Genomic DNA, 20,211 nt, shown 5'->3' on the forward strand with positions numbered 1-20,211 from the left:
TGAAATTACAACAAAATAAATCACTGGAGTTTATACAGATTTATTTATTTTGGACAAAGGACAATATCAAAGCATATGCACGTTTAACACCAACATAGACAGCTTGGTATCTTTTGCCAACAAAAGATGGGAATGCATATTTAACTATTTACAGAATACAGTTAGACCAGGACTACTCTTGTATTATACACATTCAGTGAAAATAAAACAAAAGTTACAAATAAATAAGCAATAACGCCTCTTACAAATACACTAAATAACCCAACTATCACAGCTGTGCAATTTCTAAGTGAGTAGTTTAGTACCCTTACCAACATCACATCTGCCAATGAATCTGAAGCATAAATACATCTCAGTACAAAAAGAAGTATCAATACTGTTGTATCAATATTGTTTTTTTTTTTATTTGATGGCATTAGTTAATAAAGGGTTTGTAAAGTCAGCCAAGTACCTCAAACAAATGCTGACTAAAATGACCAAAATAACAATGTATTCATAAAACATGATGATGAATGAAGTGAAATGGGGCTCCTGTTTAATGCTGAGTGCATATGTCTGACAGAGGCACTCAGAGGTTCAGTGACAGGCGAAAGTGCTGTGCTCGTTGGGCGAGCTCTTGGGCAAACTCCTGGGCCTCATGCACTGCCTGCCGGTCAGGGAAGTGCAGCGCTGCCTTCTTTGTGGCCACAGCCAGTTGCTTGAGCAGTGCACACAGGTGGTTACTCTTACACAGGAGACTCTGGCGTGATTCTCCAGGCTGGGCCTCTTTGTACAGCGTGTTGACCAGCCTTTGTCCCACCATGATCACCAGTTTGCTCCGGGAGATAAACTTCTCTGGAGGTTGGCCATCCTGGAGACTACAGACAAATCCTCCAATAGCCTTCTGTAGAGCTCCAAAGTACAGCCTGCAGTGCTCCGAGAGAGAGACAGGTCGCTGCTCCTCGGCCTCAACCGGAGCCTCTGACAAAGGGGGATTCTTATCATTCTACGAAAGCAAGAAAATAATCTAATGTAAACTTACATTGTGATTCGTGAGCCATGGTCAAGGCACAAGCTCTTACATTATTCATGATTTAAATATAAATATGTAAATAAACTAGCAAGTTTCAAAAACCAAAACAACACAAAAAACAAGTACCTAAACAAACCAAAATATTTGAATGTTGTGTCATTGCTTTTGGGACTCACCAGTACATTGTTTGATGCTACTGTGACATTTTCCATTGGATCTTTTTTCACCTCCTTTTGCTGGTTTTCAAAATCAGTCTTTGTCTAATAAAAAGAATAGAAACTACTGTTAGTATTGTACAAGTTATATACAAAAGTGTTACAATGGTCAGCATCAGATCACCTGTAGCTCAACATAGTCATCCTCCCCCTCGTTCACATCCTGGTCCCGGGTCTCTGGGGCCTTGGGTGGGCTTGATGCCCCACTGTGGAATAGCTCTGATTCTTTTGGCAGCGGCTTAAACAGAAGCTTTCCATTGGCATTTATCATAGACACGAGGCGTTTCACATCTTCGGGAATGGTTCGTGCCACCATAACAAATCTCTCCAGCTGATCTGCGGTTTGTGCTTGGCCTGCCTCTTGACTCAACAGGTCTAAAGTCCAGCCAGCTGCATTCAGCGCACTAAGTGTCTGCTGGAGGACGACCCCCGAGTCCTCCACCACACACAGCTGTTTGTACAGTCTGGCCTGCAGGTTAGCATCTGTTAATCTGCGCGCATTGCCTTTAATGTCCAGAGCATAGTTGAGAAAGCCGTTGAGTGAGGAGGCGACTTCTATAGCTGCTTCCCTGATCTCTTCTAAATGCTTTTCCATGTGGTTCTTGCTCCTCCAGCCACTGCTGACAAAGTTCATGATCTGGGCCACGGCTTTGCAAACTCTGTCCTGGAGCTCCAAAAATCTTGGACAGACTTCCTCCTGCCACAGAAGCACTTCCCTTAAAGGTTCTGGAGAAGGTGACGACAGAGCTAAGGAGTCACAAGAGCTGCTAGAGGAGCTGGAAGCCGTACTAATTCGTTGATTTTGATCATTCTCATCAAGCAACATAGACGCATGATGATCCGAACCATTGTGCAATGACGAACAAGTCTTCCTTCGATATAAAGGTACTTTAGTAGCTTCAGGAGGTTCAACTCTGCATTCTAGAGGGATGTGATCATCAGATGGAAGATCATATACTGATTCTTGCCCAATATTGAGTTGTTTTGAAGGAACTGGAATTCTTGGTAGTAAAGTGGGAGGGCTATCAAGCAATCTGGACTTTGGAACATTGTACAATAGAGGGGATTTTTGGCAATTTTGGACAGGATCTTTACGTTTTGGAATTGTGTCATACAACTGCTCTTCACCCATAGGTCTTGGTGGAGTAAAGGTTGGAGGAGGACTTTTTCTATCTGGACTCACTGGAACATCATAGATCCATTCAGACTTTTTCAGAATAGGCATTGTGCTGTAGCCACTGATGGTTGCCTTTTGGGTGTCTGTGCCAGAGGGGATGGGAATATCATAGTTGGGGTCCTGTGGTGACTTGGGTGGCACATCATAAATCTGTGAGAAGAGAGATGAGGTGAATGAATGCTTGTTTGTTTGTTTGAATGTGTGTATGCTCTAGAGCAGTGGTTCCCAAGCTTTTTCTCCCATCGACCTCTATTTTACTTGTGAATATGTTGGAAGACCCTAACATCCTTCTTCTCCTACCTAAGAAGCTGTTGTCTTATAAGGACAGCTATTTGCTTTTTTGTTAATATAATATACCTTATAGAACTAATTAACATCCCACCCCTTCATCAAAATCTACACAGTCAAGTCTAATATCTCTTTTTTTTTAAAAACCCTGGGGACCTCCGGATCCAAATTTGTGTCCCGACCTCCAGGCTGGGAATTACTGCTCTCAAGTATTCTTCATAAAACATCATTGAACTTCTGACTTACAGAGTCAAACCACAAATGTTCACTTCCTGATTGGACTGTCAGTCATAATTTCCTCTCTGAAAATGTGTTTATCTCTTTAAAGGAAGGCTTTAAAGACTATCTGGCTTGACATAATGTCAACTCTACATTGTGTCTTTTTTAATACTCTAAATCCATCAAACCTTTTTGTATTCAGGCATTTTGAATCCACTAAAAGCAAAGCCATTATTAGAATGGCATTTGTGGTGGTGAACCTGTATGCATGTGTTTATAACTTTGACAACTGAAGATGCCAGGTTTACAACTGTTTCTGTTTTTCCACACTAGAACAGACATACACTAGCTTGTGACTACGTCTGGGTTATTGTAGCACAAAATAAGTGTATTTTGAATCTCAGTTAAGAGCTTTGTACATGTCAGTTCTGAAAACAAGCATTAGCAGATCTGTGATGCAAATGTTGAACAAATCATACTTACACAAGAGTGTTTCGATCTTTCATATTCAAAACCCAGGGGTGAGTCAGATCTTTTATGCATTTCTGAAATTGGCACAAGTGAGTGTTTACGGTATGAAAACCGTGGAGTAGTTGATGCCTACCAAAAGAAAAGGACAATCAAGTTAATATACACTTTTAATTGTCACTAGTGGCCTTGAACTTCAGAGACTTACAGGGAAGAGGGACGCTCGTCTTCCTTGGTTTGGGACATCGTAAAGCTCCCCTCTGGGCAAGGCAGCCATGTTGAAAGGCTACAAATAAAAATGGTAGACTATAATTTTTAAAACCAGCAGTTCTCCCTTTACTCCTTTGATCAAAGCAATACTTTTCTGACCTGCTCCTAGGACATTTATGGGGACAGTGTTCTTTCTGAAGCTTGCTGTAACCTGGAGGACCCCGCTACACAAGCCCAATTAACACAGTTTTATAATCAAAACCATGCTTGTGGAGTCCAAAGGTACCTTATAATGGGATAGGCCACAACAGAGGGAGATGACCCCCTGGTGTGCAACTGAGGAAATGGTGCACATGTGAGTACATTCTAGCTTACTCTGTGTGACGGGCCTCCCTACATACACTACTGTATTCTTTTAGTGGGTTGCTGGTTGCAGTAAAAAAGTGTCTGAAGTTTGTCTGTGTGTGTGTTTTACAGCCCCATAAAGCTCCTGTGCTGCGTGCCTGTCCTGCTGAAGAGGAACCTGCTCACATCTGTAAGTGGTTTGACAGCAGGGGGCCACCGCACTGCAGCTCTGTATTGAAAGGGTGTACCTCGCTAAGAATTAACACTTGTCCTCTAACATATATTTCTATCTGAAATAAACCTGACCACAGTACTTGGCTTGGTGCAATGTAATTACATATACATATACAGTGAATCTAAAATGGTTCTACAGGTTTTAAACTAAATGTCTTATATAAACATCAGGGCAAAATTGAATAAATATCTGAACAATATACGCAATAAGTTTGTCTAAGCCTAAGTCAATTATCATTCCATAGAGACACAACTTCCTGCATACACTAAAAAATGTGTTGTTTGCATCTTTGCTCTATAGTGAACTGTATATTTCAACAAAATCATTATATATCTCCCTGACCTGATTAAAAGGAAGATGTTTGCTTGAAACTATTTTTAAAGCTCCTAGTTTACCACATGTTTCACAAATGGTTGAACGTTTGCACAGTGTAGATGTGTTACACGCAAAGTGGTCAGAGTTGCTATTCTGTAGTCGTTTCGATGAAAAGGCAACACTTTATAATAACTACACATTGAATGAGCTTAGTAAATCATTAACAAATACTTTCATGATGACAAATAGTTTATAAATACCAACTTAATTAATTAGTTACCAAGCCTGAAACATGTGTAGTACACTTTGTTCATTATGAATTGTCTTAAGTCTTTGTTCATGGTTTAATTTAAAAGACTAAATAAGGTGTAGTTATTGTAAAGTGGCACAAAGGTCATCTAAACAAATTTCTTACCTTGTTTCCCTGCTGTTCATCAGAGGTCTGCTTAGAAGTTGATAGTTTGGGGCTCACTGACAGAGGAATAGTTGGAACCTTATAGAGTATCTCTGTCCTCTCTCCGTTGCTGGGTTTGGGTGCAGTGGGGATCTGGTAGATGTTGTGCAGAGTATTCTGATGGTTTGATGGAGGTGTTTTGTCCTGCAGAGGCCGGAGGGTAGCTGTGGGACAGCCGGTGGTCTGAGAGAGGAGGCACAGGCGGTTTGCAGGGACCAAACCTTGACGTCCGTACAGCGAGCACATCCACCATCCGCTGGTATCCTCCACGTTCTTTTCCATCACCATGAGGATGTCCCCCTTCCTGAAGGCCAACTCGTCAGAACACTCAGCGGTGTTGTCGTACAGGGCTTTAGCCAAGGTCATCTGGGGCAAAAGAAACAAAGACAAACTAAAATAATGAACTATAACGTGTAATTGAGTAAAGATAAGGACTGAAAACAAACCAGCATCTGTATTGAAGATGAATTTATGACACTTTTATATAGTTCTAGTAGTCTATCGAATAAATACAATTGCACTTGAGATAAAACTTGATTTAAATGAGGCATACTAAATAAACAATATGCACATTTCCAAGCACAATGTTAAAAGATACAAGGTACTTGAGTAACTCATTAAAACATATGCAAATCTCAAAACAGTCCTTAACCATTTTTCTCAACCAAGATTAAAATTAGGATGTGTATTTATTTCTTCACACCATCAGTGCTCACTTCTTGACCAAATGCTTGACTTTATTTCCTCTTACAGAAAGGTTGGCTGCATCTTCAGAATTTCTATCCTGTTGATTTTTGACTGTCCTTAAAAAGTTTGTGTTTTCTTTTTCTTTGTATTTTAATCATTATTACATCAAACCAACACTGCTCTGTGGTGTTTGCCCTGAGGTGTTTGCCCTGTGGTGTTTGCCGTGTGGTTTTGCATTGGGTTTATTCGTTTGAATGCCCACAGTGCCTAATAAAGAGTGTCAGTGGAATGCCCCACTTTATAACAGCAGTGACAAAATTATAAAGTAACTTAGTCACCGAGTCATAGTTCCATTGAATATATTTCTTCCATTGTCCATTGTCTAGCCACTGATTCATAGAAGGTGGGTCATTTTTAAGACTTATTGCTTTTTTATGCTAGTGACAGAATTTTAAAAAGCTATCTGTCCTTTTTTTTTTTTTTTTTTTTTCAAACATCCCTCCAGGCTGAATGACCAATAAAAATATCTTGGGGTCCTTGCTTGGGGACAGTGTAAATCAATACAGTACCGGTATCTGTTTTTTTTCAAACACATTATTCCTGAATGGTTTAAATTTTTGCACTTGTCCAAAAATGTGAAAGAGATTGGTGTTTGAGAGGCCACACTGTCTCCAACAATCATGATCAAGCCCTTGTACTCTGGCAGTCATTTAAGGAGTAATAAAGAATCATATAAGGTACTTCCACCCAAAGTCCCTCCACCTTTTGGAGGTAGTTGAGCCAATCACTCTCTGATAAAACAAAATTCAGCTCGTCTTCCCATTTCGATCTGACATGAAATGTATTGTTACCCTTTTATTTTTTTAGCCCTTTATAAAGTTTTGACACCGATTTACTAGGCAATATTTTATAAGCATCTGTAAATACTTTTAGAAAACCAATATTACTGATATTATTTTTGCTTATTTCTGTGTTAAGCAAATGTGTTTCAAGGGTAAGATTAGAGGGTAAGATTAGACCTCTCCAGCTTAGTTTAAGCTACTGTGTCTTATAGTAATTTAACAAGGAATTACAAAAAGATCACCTCGTCCCATTAGAATTATAAGGTTCTATCTCAAGTTTTTGTCAGAATTAAGTTATTCATATATTCTTGTTCTTGAGTACCTACAGTACACTATATCAAAATTTCATGGAATTTGGTGCTTTTTTATGAGCAAAAAACAAATGCAATGAAGATTCACTTGATATTATAAGGTTCTGTCTGTCTGAACCAATTAGGACACAGAATAAATTTAAACTGACCCGTCACAGTCAAAAGCTTTGGAACGTTACCGTTCTGTCCTTGTTTTGTTACAGAGGACTGTATTTTTGGTATAAAAAGGACATCTCAGCCCAAATTTCAGATACATTTTTATGAATTTTGAGTCATTATGAAAGACAAACATACAATGAAAGAAAAGTTTTACTCTTACTTTTAATATGTTTCGCAAGTATAAACTATTTAAAGAGGACTATTTCAGGTCTAGGGAACATAGAAAACAAAAAAAAACAACAACAAAAAAAACAACAACAAAATAATATCCAGTAACTTTTATTTATGACTGAATAGCAAAAGTTTATTTCTAAACTTTTATTTGGATAATACTTGCTGCTTTATTGTTAATCTTAGGTAGTGTCTTCTTAGGCAAGACACTTCACCCACATTACCTAATATGAAAGTGGTGTGTGTGTGAATAGGTGGTGGTCAGAGGGGCCGATGGCACAGATTGGCAGCCTTGCTTCCGTCAGTCTGCCCCAGGGCAGCTGTGGCTACAATAGTAGCTTACCATCATTAAGTGTGGAAATGAATGAATAATGACTATAGTGTAGCGCTTTGAGAGGCTTTGAAAAAGCGCATTACAAGTGCAAGCCTTTATTATTATTATTAAAATGTGTAAACGCATATTCTAGTTAAAGTGGAAACTAGAGATGGATTAGGTCTCAAGAGGTGAGAATATCACCAGCCAAAACCCAAACCATCAAATATCTGATTCTCATCTAAAAGTTTTTTCTCGATTAGAGCTGGATGATAACAGCTGATGAAAAAATGAAAACATTAACTGAGACATTAACTGTTATTATTATTATTATTATTATTATTATTATTATTATTATTATTATTATTTATTTATTTATTTTTTTGCCTATTTGGTAACTTCTTTATATGTTTATAATCATATACAGTGCATGGTTAATCATTTAAAATTTACTAACTAAATATTGTCAACATTTTTCACATTTGACTTTTAAATGCGTTCTCTAAAACAGCTGTTTGGTTAAAATAAGTAGGTCACTGGAGCATAAGTTCTTTTTTTGGGCATGTTTTGTAGAATTAGAAGGTTCTGTCCATAAATGATCACTTCCCAGAACAGCCACATTCACAAATTTCACAGATTCGATTTTCTCAATTTGACTCCCTTGAGGGTGCCCTTAATACCCATCTATCAACAAATGTATCCCCTCTTTTATTTCTACTGTAAAAATTTGTGTAGAAAGTGGTGTTAATTGTTATCGACTAAATACTGATGTCCACTCCAAGTCTGCTTGCCTACCCATAAAAGTCACCGCACGCTACTGACAAGCAGCCAGAACTTTAAACCTAAATATTTCAGACCTACTTAGAACACAGACAGAAACCTCAAATTATTATTCTTTCACAGCAATTCCTAATTTGTCGACGAATCCAGTGATTTGTAATGCACATTATAAGTAGTAAGGCAGCAGTAAACAACAGATATGTGTCACCTCAGCTGGGTATATTTGGGTGTATTTATGTAACAAAGGGCCCATTGACCATCAGAGGAGCACACGTTCTGCACCTGTTGCGGCACAGGCCTGTGCTATAACACACACTCCCTGACTAATCCTGGACTGATGCACCCAAGGCTCAAATCAGCTGCAGCGTCTCTGCTATCCCCCTGAAATGCTGCACTTGATGACACTCACTTCACAGTCTCTGTGGCCCACCACAGCAGAGAGCTTTGGGCCTGGCTGAGATCTGGCAGCCTCGTCTCTTTGACATGGAGTGTGGCTGGTGGCTGCTACATGCCTGTGCAGACAGCTGCCCTGTGCAGTGCTTTGACTGCACAGCTGTGTCCTCAGCCCATTTACTCTTCAGACACACTCTGCAATAACAAGACGGTCTTTAACTGCAGCTTCAGTTTGTCTCTTTGAACATGATTCATTTATCAAACACTGTACAATCTTCATTTATATTAGCTGTATTATACCTAATTGCCCATCTAATTGTCTTTCTAATTATTTTTCAGTATTATACATTTCATGCTAACTCAATGTTTGCCATTCAACTTTCACACAGCCTCTCTCATCTACAAAATCTACAAAATCTTGTGAACATAGTCTAATTTAATATTTCTACTCATTTTGACACTAAAGTGGGCTGCACTCTCTGAATGCAGTATTTGCAATCTTGAAAAACAAACAATTTGAGGTTTAAGAGAAAATATCTCAGGAATCAAAATTTGAGATATTTCGGCCTGTGGACTTCATTAGGACTTTCTCTGACCTTTGACTTCCAGGAGTCATAGCATGACCCCGGTGTGGGGTCAAACCCTACATTTACTGTCGGGCACATGCCAGGACTGAAGCTAATCTGCTCCACACGACCATCATTATACACAGCTGAGGTTCCCAGGCCCCCGGGATGACACATTGCACCCTGAGGTGCTGTTTTTATATTCAGTCAGGAAATCAGCCCGTAACTAAGAGATTCAACATTCCCACAGTGTAGGGCTGCTGTGAGGAAACAATTTCACACAAGAATACACACTTCATATTAAATGGAAAACAAAAATTTCAATTACAACTTCCAAAAATGCGTAAAAGAACAAATAAAATTGCATTAGTGCTTGACCACTTTAAGAGACACTGTTAAAGGCTAATAAAAAGTAAAAGAATACGGTCTATTCAATAATTTTTACTAAATGCATTATGTCACATTTACAATATGGATGAAGTACCGGTATGTATCTTTAAAAAGCTAAAGCAACTCGTAAACAATGAAAGGGAAAGGCGATTTAGTGACAGTGACACTGACAACACCACGGCCCCGCTGGCATTTCCTGTCTGCGTCGCCTTAGGACGATTTCCCAATAATGACTGAGACAGACGGCTTTAGAAGAAGAAGTCAGAAAAGCTTGATTTAAAGTTTAAATTTATTTATAAGTTTAAAATTTAAATTTATTTATATATATATATATTCATGGAAATGTGATCTACTTTTGAAGTTTGAAGATGTTTTGTGGGATGGTTCTAGACCAAACCATCAGGACCTGTGCACACTTTATGTCCTTGGGCAGAACACTTCATCCATGTGATTGTGGTTGGTGGAGCTGTTGTTGTGGCTATAAAGTAGCTTACCACAGGGAGTGTAAGAATAATGAGGGAGCTGTGCCCTCAAGTTATATTGTCACTCCTAGGTGAACATGAGAAAAAATGCTCAGAAAAAAACCCTTTAATCTATTCCAAGAGAGTAAAACAATGAAAACATGAGGAGGTTTAGACCCTTCCTAAATGCAGAACCTCTCTCACTCCTCAGCTGTGTGTTAAGCAGAATATTAAAAGAAAGAAATATATTTGAATTCACATACCAGCCACCTATAACTATCCTTATACATATCTTACAATTATGTAACAATTTACAATCAATTATAGAAACTAATATTTTATCCCATTGAAGTAAAGAACACACATTGTTCAAGCAACCTTTCTTTCTGCATTATGGAGAATAAATTCTCTTCTATTTTGAAAACTTTAGATTCACTGTTTCACTCAGCCCTTCGTTTCATAACAGGAGGTGAATTTAAAACCCATCTCTGTACAATCCATAAAAAAGTAAGCTATCTGTCAGAAGAGAACAACACTTTAGAAAATGTATTCATAAAGGACTATGACAATACACTGCCTGAATATCTCACTTGTTGGTTGAACTCATGAGTGTCTTCATCTAAAAACTGGCCGCACTAGAACAGAAGTAGGAAAACAAGCTTTAGGTTATTTTATGGAATACATTTAAAGGACATGCAAAACTGGATACATTGATACCACTACTGTATTGTAATAATCTGTTGACATTTATAATCACAACTGTGCCTGTGTTTAATGCTTTCAATTGACTTATGCAGTTATTTGTTTTGTTTGTTTTGTTTCCATTGTCAGTCCGTTGTATTCATTTGTTTTGTTTTGTATTGACAAGGGGCTCATGAAAAGTCTGATACTCTATGAAGTGATAAATGAAATGAAACAGGCTATTCCTTGAGGTCATTGTATAAGAATAATGCATATGAACTAGGTTAGTCCTAGCAGAATGATTTTGGAAAAAAAATAACCACTTGCATTTTTTTTTCAAACAGGCATTGCAATTACATTTGTGATTTATGTTTAAATTTTATGATTAGGTGGGCAGGTAGCTGAGCAGATTTTTAACACTTACAGAAGCATTAACATTGGATAGAAGACTGAAAACTACATCCCATGCATTTCTGAACAGGTTTGTAGAGGGTCGACTAAGAGTTATAAAGTTTTATACACATTGAGGGGTGATATTTAGTTGTTTTCAGAGGAAACTGTTATCTAAATAATTGCAGTGTTCGTATTTAACGATTAAACCTGCAGACCTCTTTTCGTCTTTCGTGGGAATGCATTGGGTAACTAACCCTATGCTTTGATACTGCATGATGGCTCGTTGCATGCTTTAAACACATTTCCTGTAGTTTTCCGGTTTTCTTCATTGTGGTTTCGTTGTGGTTTACACAGTAAACATCTGCGCCCTGACCACCACTGATACCATAGAAGTGCACCAGAGCAGTGGGTTAGATAAAATCACCAACCAATGTTCTTTAATTTCAATGTGAATTAGGGTTGAACAGTTTGGGCAAATATAGAGAATTGCATTTTTTCTCACTGGCAGTGTGATTGGAATCAGACTTGCAATTTATATTTTAGCAGTACCATTCTGTTCCTACAACTTTTTGTCCAGTTGACAGATTTAACTTTGGCTTTTACTATGATGCTGTTCCAAGTTCACACCTTAAATATGTCCAGAAGAACTGACAAAAAGACTGAAATATACAAACTAATACCAAGATTTATGCAGAATAAGAATGTAGAATAAGCTGTTTGTGGAGGAAATTATGGTACTTTAAAAAATTGCATCCTTTGCGATTTCCCAATTGCGTCCATTCAAAGTGCGACTTTCGATTTGATTGTGATTAACCTTGCAGCACATATGTGACTATAAATACATACAGATTCTTAAAAGAACTTCGCCTGAAATAAAATTACATCCAAATAAAGGCATGGATAGTGGAAGTGAGATTGCTGAAAGTTCCAATTAGTCATCATGAACTGTAAGAATTCAAGAAATAAAAGAGATGCACATGCAATCTGTGCTTCTCTTGGGAAACTGTCAGATGAGGCATTTCCTCCCTCTGATGGTTCATCTGCTTTAAATAGATCTCGTGATGAAGCTAGACAATTTGTCACCCTGTCTCAAAACACACTTACATCACTGCATTTAGACACATGGACAATAGGTGCTCAAAAGTCTGCTAACCAACTTAGACTCGTCACTTGTAATCTGATTTGTAGACTTTCTATCCTAGCAATGCTTAAAACAGAATCTTAATGGTCAAGGTGGTCAGTAGAACATTGTGAAATTTAATTGTGGTGCTCCACAGATACTACAATATTCAAATGTTCTTCTGATACCTCAAAGATATTGTTAAATGCATGGACAATATCTCATCAACAGTTTTAGCCTATACAATTTGGTTGAAGTGTGGTAGCTGTTAGGAGAAGTTTTAGCCCACAATACTAATGGCATGAGCAGCTTATTTCTAAAGAGCAGTGTCAATGAGGCTCATAAAGTTCTAGTCCACATCAGAGCTCTCCAGTTACAGCCTACAGCTTAGGAAAGAACAGAGTTGACGGAGCAGCTAACAAGGAACATGAAAGCAGCTCGTCCATATCAAACCACATGATAAAAACGAGGGATATAAATGAGCTTATAAAATATATCAAATTTCAATATCATCAATTTTGTAGAGTCGTGTAAATGATTAACCCATTATTTGCCTATTTTCAAAACCAAAAGTCACGATCTCACTCCCATTACCAGTTTATGGTAATTTATGTGGGAATAAATGCAGTTATATTGGCACGAAAGCAACTCTCATCACACCAGTTGCCTTGGGGGGGGGGGGGGGGGGGGGGGGGGGGGGGGGTGTTACATTCTCATCTATGACAGAAAATCCATGACAGGAAAATCAAACAACATCAACACACTTTTGAGTAGATCCAAATATGAATTCTGTTGACCCCAAACCTCACTGACCCACTTTGGACTTTTAAATGTGATTTGCATTGTGAAGGGCATTTTTGTCTTTGCACTGTTGCAGCAATATTTGTAAGTTTTTAAAAATACATTTATCATACATCGTAATTATTAAAGTGCTGACATTACAGAGCAGAAGTACAAACTATTAAAAAAATGCTGTGCTGTGTAAATATAGCTGTAGACTGACCTAATACTACTCTGGTAATGCTCATCAAGACAAAATGTGTTGTAAGTAAAGCAACATTCAGTATAGATAGTAGTTAAATAAGCTACACTCACCATGTTTGCAGTGGCACTTACAAATTTGAAGTTCAGATCCTTCACAGATGATACACACATACGCTACATAGTCAAGTCAGCTTTAGTGCACACTCCACTGAAGAGCCTGTTCTGAGCCTGTCTGTCACTAAACAGCAGAGAAGGGCGGGATCACAAAACTCAGAGCTGCTCTTCTTTACTCTGATTGGCTAAGGCTCACATTTCCTTTAAAGATCTGTCCCACCCCCTAACATAATTCCTCATGCCACTGTTGTCTTCTATTAATAAGCAGAAGTAACGGTGGTTTTGTCTTCCAAATAAACAGGGGATTTTGTGTTTTAGAGTATTTCCCATTTTCTGAAAGGAACCAACCTCTCATAAGACATTTTTCAGGGCAAGAATTCCGAGCATTCTGTTTCTAGTAAACTTTGTAGCTCTTTAAAAAATATTTTCATCAGTCTTAAGCAGACAAGACTTTTTTTTTTAACTTCTGGCAGAATATGTTAAATCCCCAAAAGTTTTTGAAGTAGGTAACTAAAAGTGAATAGCAATAGTAATGGTATTTTTTATTTTTTAATAAAAAAACAAACAAAAAAAACATAAATGATTTACATTATGAGGAACAGATTCACCTTCATTGGAGTTGTAGTTCTATTGATGGCAGCTGATGGGGGTTGATCCAGGCTCTAATTCTTGGGGCTTCAGTGGGTGTTGTCTGGACAACACGGGCTGTGGTGGTCCCCAGGAGAGGCTGCAGGACTGTGGGAATGCACAGGGTGAAGGCATGCTGACCCATATGGCTTGAGTTCACTCTGCAGACATGTTTGTGTTGTAATTAAGCCATTTACTTGTGTTTTTGTCATTACTCAGAAATGAGCTTATATAGTGCCTTTAGAAAAACACATCACTTTAAAGAGTCCATTACCTGTGTTCCCACCAGATATGAAGTAAACACGAATTTATTATAATAATAATCTAAGATAACAAAACACCTTCACTGCATGATACAGCTACCCCCCAAACAAAGTGTCAGTTATTTTTTTGCTACTGTAGCAAAACCTTAATGGCCAACAGGTGATATAGCTATTTTTTAGTAACTGACTAATTTATAATATAATGTACCGGTAATATAATATAATATAATTTACTAAATAAACACTTTACTCCTTAGGTATCATTTGTTGATAGCAACAGAATTGGTGTAGATGAAGTAATGAACACACAAATAATGAATTGAAAACATTCAAAATCCCCCCTTTAGATGTTTATTAAAAATTACATCAATAAGCCATGGACAAAATATAAAAGTGAAACATTTACAGTCAGCTGAAATCACAAATTAGGTTCCATTTTCTTTTCAAAAGAAGTTGTTTGCGCAGTTGACCGCAAAACCAATAAAAAGATGCCAGAACAGATGGCTCAAAAGCATATATGTCCTTGGTGACTGGGGCTCAGTCTGTGGTAGTGCGGCGGTACCAGAAGCGTGCTCTGAAGTCGTCACTGCAGGTCATGAAGCCGGGGTTGGTGGGAGAGTGCACAATGCAGCGCACTATGTTGTTGTGTCCCAAAGACAACAGGTTCTTCCTCTCTGCGGTGCGGGAGTCCCAGCAGCACAAGCTGATAGTGCGCTCATCAGGCAGCAGCACATAGTCCTCTGTGTGGTTGAACACTCCCTGAGTACGGTGCATCTGACGGCCACTCAAGCCGGCACCTGCAAGACAATAACATGGTTATTTTTGCTAACAGATCTATTTTCAACTTTAGTCTCACCGTTTTCATTTTCCTTTGTATTGTAAAGAAAAATAATCATAAGTATGTTAACTGAATATTGAAATATTTCAGATAAACAGCACCATCTGCTGACAGAAACTACAAAGATAGGAAATTTATTGAAAATCACATTTTGATTTAAAAGGCACTTAAAACTCACATTGAGTGGTTTACATTGTATTATTCAGGAATATTTCCTTACACATAAAGAACCTCAAAACATTCACAGCCATCTTCCAGCAACATGTTGTGGTCATTACAAAATTAACAATATTATTCCTACCTGTGTACTTGACCAATGTTCTCCCAGTGGAGATCTCCCACAGCTTAACCACAGAGTCTTTGCCGCTGGACAGGATATACTTTGAGTTCTTGGAGAAGATGGCTGAGCAGACTTCAGCTCCATCGTGGGCCTTCTCAAAAGTGGTGACACAGCGATTGGAGACACCATCCCAAAGTTTGATACTGCCGTCTTTGCTGCAGGATACGTAGCTGTTGGCCGTAGGGTTGTAGCTGACACCGCTGATGGTGTCTGTGTGCTGGTCCAAGGGGTTACATGACACAAAGCACTGGAATGTGTTAGAATCGTACAGGCGCAGCGTAGGATGCTGCGTTCCCACCAGCAGGAAGTCTCCAGACGGATGAAATGAGATTGCGCGCAGCATTTCAGCTTCCTATAGCCACAAGGAGAAGAAAAAACCCAACCTCCAATGAACCTACTGGTTTATTTTACTACTTATTAGTGCTTACTCTAAAAAAATGCTGAAATAAAAAGATAAGGGTACCTGTACATATTTAAAAGCTCTTTTTGCTGAGGGCTTTGAATAGTCAAAAAGTTTCAGGGTGTAGTCTCTTGATCCAGAAGCTAGAATCTGCTCTGTGGGATGGAAGGCCAAGCATGTGACTTCATCCACATGGTCATAGAGTGTCCTGATCACAGGGTGGTTTTCCATGTTCTGCTGGGCTGTTTCATTCATCATTATCTGAGGGAAATTAAATTATGTTTACATACATATTTCTGAATTGAACTGTCAACCAAAACTCAACCTATAGAATACTGTATATATTGCATTTCTGATACTACTAATAGAAAGACCAATATAAAATGTAATTTTAAAAAGGTACAGTCTGTATCCTTCTGGAGGTGGCACGTCACCTGCATGTTTCCATGGAAACAGAAAGTTCAAACCATAGATTGAAAAATTCTCCTTGAAGATACACACATCGTATGCGATATTATGGAAGATATAGCTGAAGAAACATTGCGATGGAAAACAGCAGGAGAGTCAGGTTTGTGAAGATGCCAGCTCAGAATAAGAATTCAATTTTTGCAGTGCAATATACCAAGCAATAATGAAAATATATACATACTTTTATACATACATATTGAAGTTATTAAATATGATTAATATATTTCAACATAGTTAAGCTGTGCATACTTCAATTAAAACGGAAAATTTAATGTGCAAAATAATGTCCACGAATAACTATCTCAACTAGACATCATTCATCATCAGCTGATTATCAGATTATTAGTGAGTGTGAGGTCAACCTTGACACAGAGTTCTACAGATGTTGTAGAAATCCTCTTGTAATACACAATAGCAGCACCACTTCTTATTTGACCAATCTTTTAAAGATAAATAGCAAAATTCTAACAATTTGAAATCAAACAAGACTTTGCACAGTTTCCACTTCGTAATGTTACTTTATCAGTTTTGTACACTTTTGTACACTTTAGCAACTGTAAAGACCGTCATTACACTTTCTCACCTCTATGGGCATGGCACTTTTGGCCAGCATGCGTTCTGTGTCCAGGATCTTGATGGAGGCATCTGCAGAGCCTGTTGCGATCAGCTGTCCATCACGACTGTAAGTAGCCACTCGACATGGTCCTTTGTGTGATGTGACATAACAGGTCTCATACTCAGATGCCTCAGGAGACATGGTCTGCACATCTGCGTCAAACTCCAGGTCAATGCCCACTCCTGGAGCCACGGTGTCTGATCGGCCAATGGCATACTGAACTGCGCTGTCATCGTTCTCAAGCCCTGAAATAAAAACAAAATGTATGAATGTGTGAATTTTTCTTCACTGACAATGAAATAAAGATTATCTGGTTTCCGATTCTTCTAAAATCACATACGTCAAACTCAAGGCCTGGGGGCCAAATGTGGCCCTCCACATCACTTCATGTGGCCCTCGACAGGGTAAACTAAAAGGTATGATGGTCTTAAAATGTAATTTTATCAGGAGATAAGCAGTTACACAGCCACGTTTTTACATCTAGGCTAATGCATATGCAATATTTGTAACTTGAACAAGTAATAAATACAGAAACAGTTCATTAACTAGTTAAAAAAGTAGTTAGGTTTATTTTACATCCGGCCCTTTAAAGGCAGCTATTTTGCTAATGTGGCCCCCGGTGAAAATATGTTTGACACCCCTGTTCTAAATGATCCCACCATTATTAGGAGAAATATTATGTTTTTCATTATAATGATTATCCTCTTTTAGTGCATGGTATTGTAAGTTTAAAGAATTATGATTGTTAAAGTGCAGACTTTTATATCGCATTATGTAGAATACATAAGACAAACACACACTAGGCAAAGGTGAACACCATACCCATCTTGGCCAGTTGCATGAGCTGCTCAGATGGAGACACCACGCTCTGGGGTTTGACTTCGGTAATGAGACTGTTGGCGATGTTGGTGTAGCCATCGTAGAGCAGCTGGCTTATTATAAGTCTATACAGGTGATGTCGGTCTTTCAGGGTTGGTTTGGGACGAAACATGTTGACACCGAGGAGGAGGTAACCTCAGGCCGAAATGTCTGCAAAACAACCGTGTTAGCATACGCGAATCGAGACCCAACACACACTTACATATCAATACACAGCTGAATGTTTACATGCAGGATATTTTCCGACCATTCATATAGCTTTCTTTAAACCTTGTAGTAGAGTTAGCGCAAACCAAGGCTAATTGTAATGGAGAATGAATGGAACTCATGCTAATCAAGCTAGCTTTATGGTTACAATAGCAAAGAACTGTGCAATTTCATGCAGCAGTTTACTGTTTTAAGTATTGAAAATTAAGCAAACAGCATACAAACCTTTAAGAAGTAAGATATACAATCAGACAAAAATAATGATTCTTGCTAGCGATGAAGCCCAAAGTTTTGGTGGTGGCGCTGGCAGTGTCCATGCGTGTGACGTAGGCCGCTGTTTTACGTCTTACGTCACAAAAAACGGTGGAAGAGTTAAAAAAAAAAAAAAGAAAAAAAAGAAAAATATAAATATAAATACCATTTTATGTGAATGAGCAACACAAAATGGCACACAAGTGTGAAGTCGAAGGAAACATTTTACAAGATTTCCAAATTAAAAAAAAAAACAAAAAAAAACAAAACAAGTGCAGCATGCAAAAGTGTTTAGCCCCCTTTTTCTTAAATGTTGCCTGATAATTTTGGAAAGATTGAATGTTGAAATAATGACTAAAAAGAGTCCACCTGTCTGTAATCTTGTCTCAGTATAAATGCATCTGTGTTCTGAGGGCCACAGAAGTTTGTTAAGAGCAAACCACAAAAAGAAGTCAAAGGAACACACCAAACAGGTCAGAGAAAAATTGTGGTGAAGTTTAAAGCGGGGCTTGGGTCTAAAAATATTTCCTAATCCATCATCCGGAAATGTAAAGAGTATGGCACAACTGCCAAGTCTTGTTTACAGTTTGCTAGAAGTCATTTGGAGGACACTGCAAACATGGTATGTGGCAGAAGGTGCTCTGGTCTAATGAGACAAAAATCTAAATTTTGGTCTAAAAGCAAAACGCTACATGCGGACAAAAACTAACACTGCACATCACTCTGAACACACCATCCCCACAGTCAAACATGGTGGTGGCAGCATCATGCTGTGGGGCTGCAGTCCGGACCTAAAGCCAGTTGAAAATCTGTGGCAAGATCTGAAAACTCTCCATCAAATCTGACAGAGCTTGAATTGTTTTGCCAGGGACAATGGGCAAAAATTTCAGTGTGTAGGTGTGCAAAGCTGGTGGAGATACACCCCAAAAGACTTGCAGCTGTAATTTCAGCAAAAGGTGGTTCCACAAAGTATTAACTTAGGGGGGCTGACTACTTTTGCATGCTACACTTTTCAGTTTTGTTTTGTTTGTTTTTTTAATCTGGAAATTATGTATAATTTTCTTTCTACTTCACACTTATGTACCATTTTGTTACTTATTCACATAAAATGGAAATAAAAAAATAAATAAATTTGTGGTTATGTACCAGGGGTATGAATACTTTTGCAAGCCGCTATATATATATATATATATATATATATATATATATATATATATATATATATATATATATATATATATATATATATATATATATATATATATATATATATATATATATATATATATATATATATATATATATATATATATATATATATATATATATATATATATATATATATATATGCCGGTATAATGATCTATATTTGTGTTTGAGTGATTAAAAACTGAATTCTCTAAAAATATGGTTTAGGCTACATCCTCTACCTATTACTGATTTAATTAATAATGCGTGTACGTTCCAGGATTTAATGGGTGACTGAATTTACCCAGTGGCTCAATTTACCCCAGTCTCATGCTAAAGATCTACAGCATGATTTCATTAAAGCAACGACAGTCGTCATTCCAAGCTTCTAAAATCGACAGAACAAAGCCATTGATGAACATGTAAAGATGGGATGAGGCTGTTTCGTTTTGGCACCCACCCACGCACAGTCTCACAGCCACCACTTCCTGCAATGTGTGTCATCAGTTCAAATATGGCCAACCACCAGATGTATTCACAGTTATTCCATAGCGCCACAAATTAATCTGCCTAAATCAAGATGCTATTTTTGCTTTATCTTCAAGTGCAAAGAGCCTTCAGCAAGCAGTAAGAAAGAATGATAAGGACTTTAGTGAATGGTATGATGGGATCAAAGCAAAAATATTTATAGAACTGTATGGTAATGCTCATGACTTCTCAATATCTATACATTGACTTGATTATAGACTATAATTTTTATAAAGCGTTTCTATTTTCAAGAAGCTTTTGTCCTTCAATACAACAATGCAAGTGAAAAGATTACTTCTATC

General features: G+C 37.9%; 2 protein-coding genes across 3 annotated transcripts in view; both read right to left on the reverse strand.

The window, feature by feature from the left end:
- Positions 1–25: 25 nt before the first annotated feature.
- Positions 26–13,423, reverse strand: cass4 (Cas scaffold protein family member 4). Its single transcript, XM_033967294.2, has 7 exons — positions 13,301–13,423; positions 4,900–5,304; positions 3,588–3,665; positions 3,395–3,511; positions 1,352–2,554; positions 1,189–1,272; positions 26–985 (listed from the first exon to the last, which is right to left on the reverse strand). The coding sequence occupies exons 1-7, from the start codon at positions 13,358–13,360 to the stop codon at positions 569–571; spliced, it is 2,364 nt and encodes a 787-aa protein (XP_033823185.2). The 5' UTR covers positions 13,361–13,423; the 3' UTR covers positions 26–568.
- Positions 13,424–14,530: 1,107 nt separating this feature from the next.
- cstf1 (cleavage stimulation factor, 3' pre-RNA, subunit 1) overlaps positions 14,531–20,211 on the reverse strand; it is a 148,246-nt gene continuing 142,565 nt past the window's right edge. The window contains exons 1-6 of one of the 2 annotated variants that reach the window (XM_055221907.1): positions 18,167–18,267; positions 17,678–17,884; positions 16,823–17,100; positions 15,835–16,032; positions 15,333–15,723; positions 14,531–14,990 (exon numbers count right to left, since the gene is read on the reverse strand). In XM_055221907.1, coding sequence (XP_055077882.1) covers positions 14,731–14,990; positions 15,333–15,723; positions 15,835–16,032; positions 16,823–17,100; positions 17,678–17,846 — 1,296 coding nt within the window. In that variant the 5' untranslated portion in view covers positions 17,847–17,884; positions 18,167–18,267 and the 3' untranslated portion in view covers positions 14,531–14,730. Of the gene's footprint in view, positions 14,991–15,332; positions 15,724–15,834; positions 16,033–16,822; positions 17,101–17,677; positions 17,885–18,166; positions 18,268–20,211 lie in introns of those variants that run through there. The other variant, XM_055221906.1, reaches the window with a different exon arrangement.

The sequence above is a fragment of the Periophthalmus magnuspinnatus genome, chromosome 5 (assembly GCF_009829125.3).
Source record: "Periophthalmus magnuspinnatus isolate fPerMag1 chromosome 5, fPerMag1.2.pri, whole genome shotgun sequence".
Lineage (NCBI taxonomy): Eukaryota > Metazoa > Chordata > Actinopteri > Gobiiformes > Gobiidae > Periophthalmus > Periophthalmus magnuspinnatus.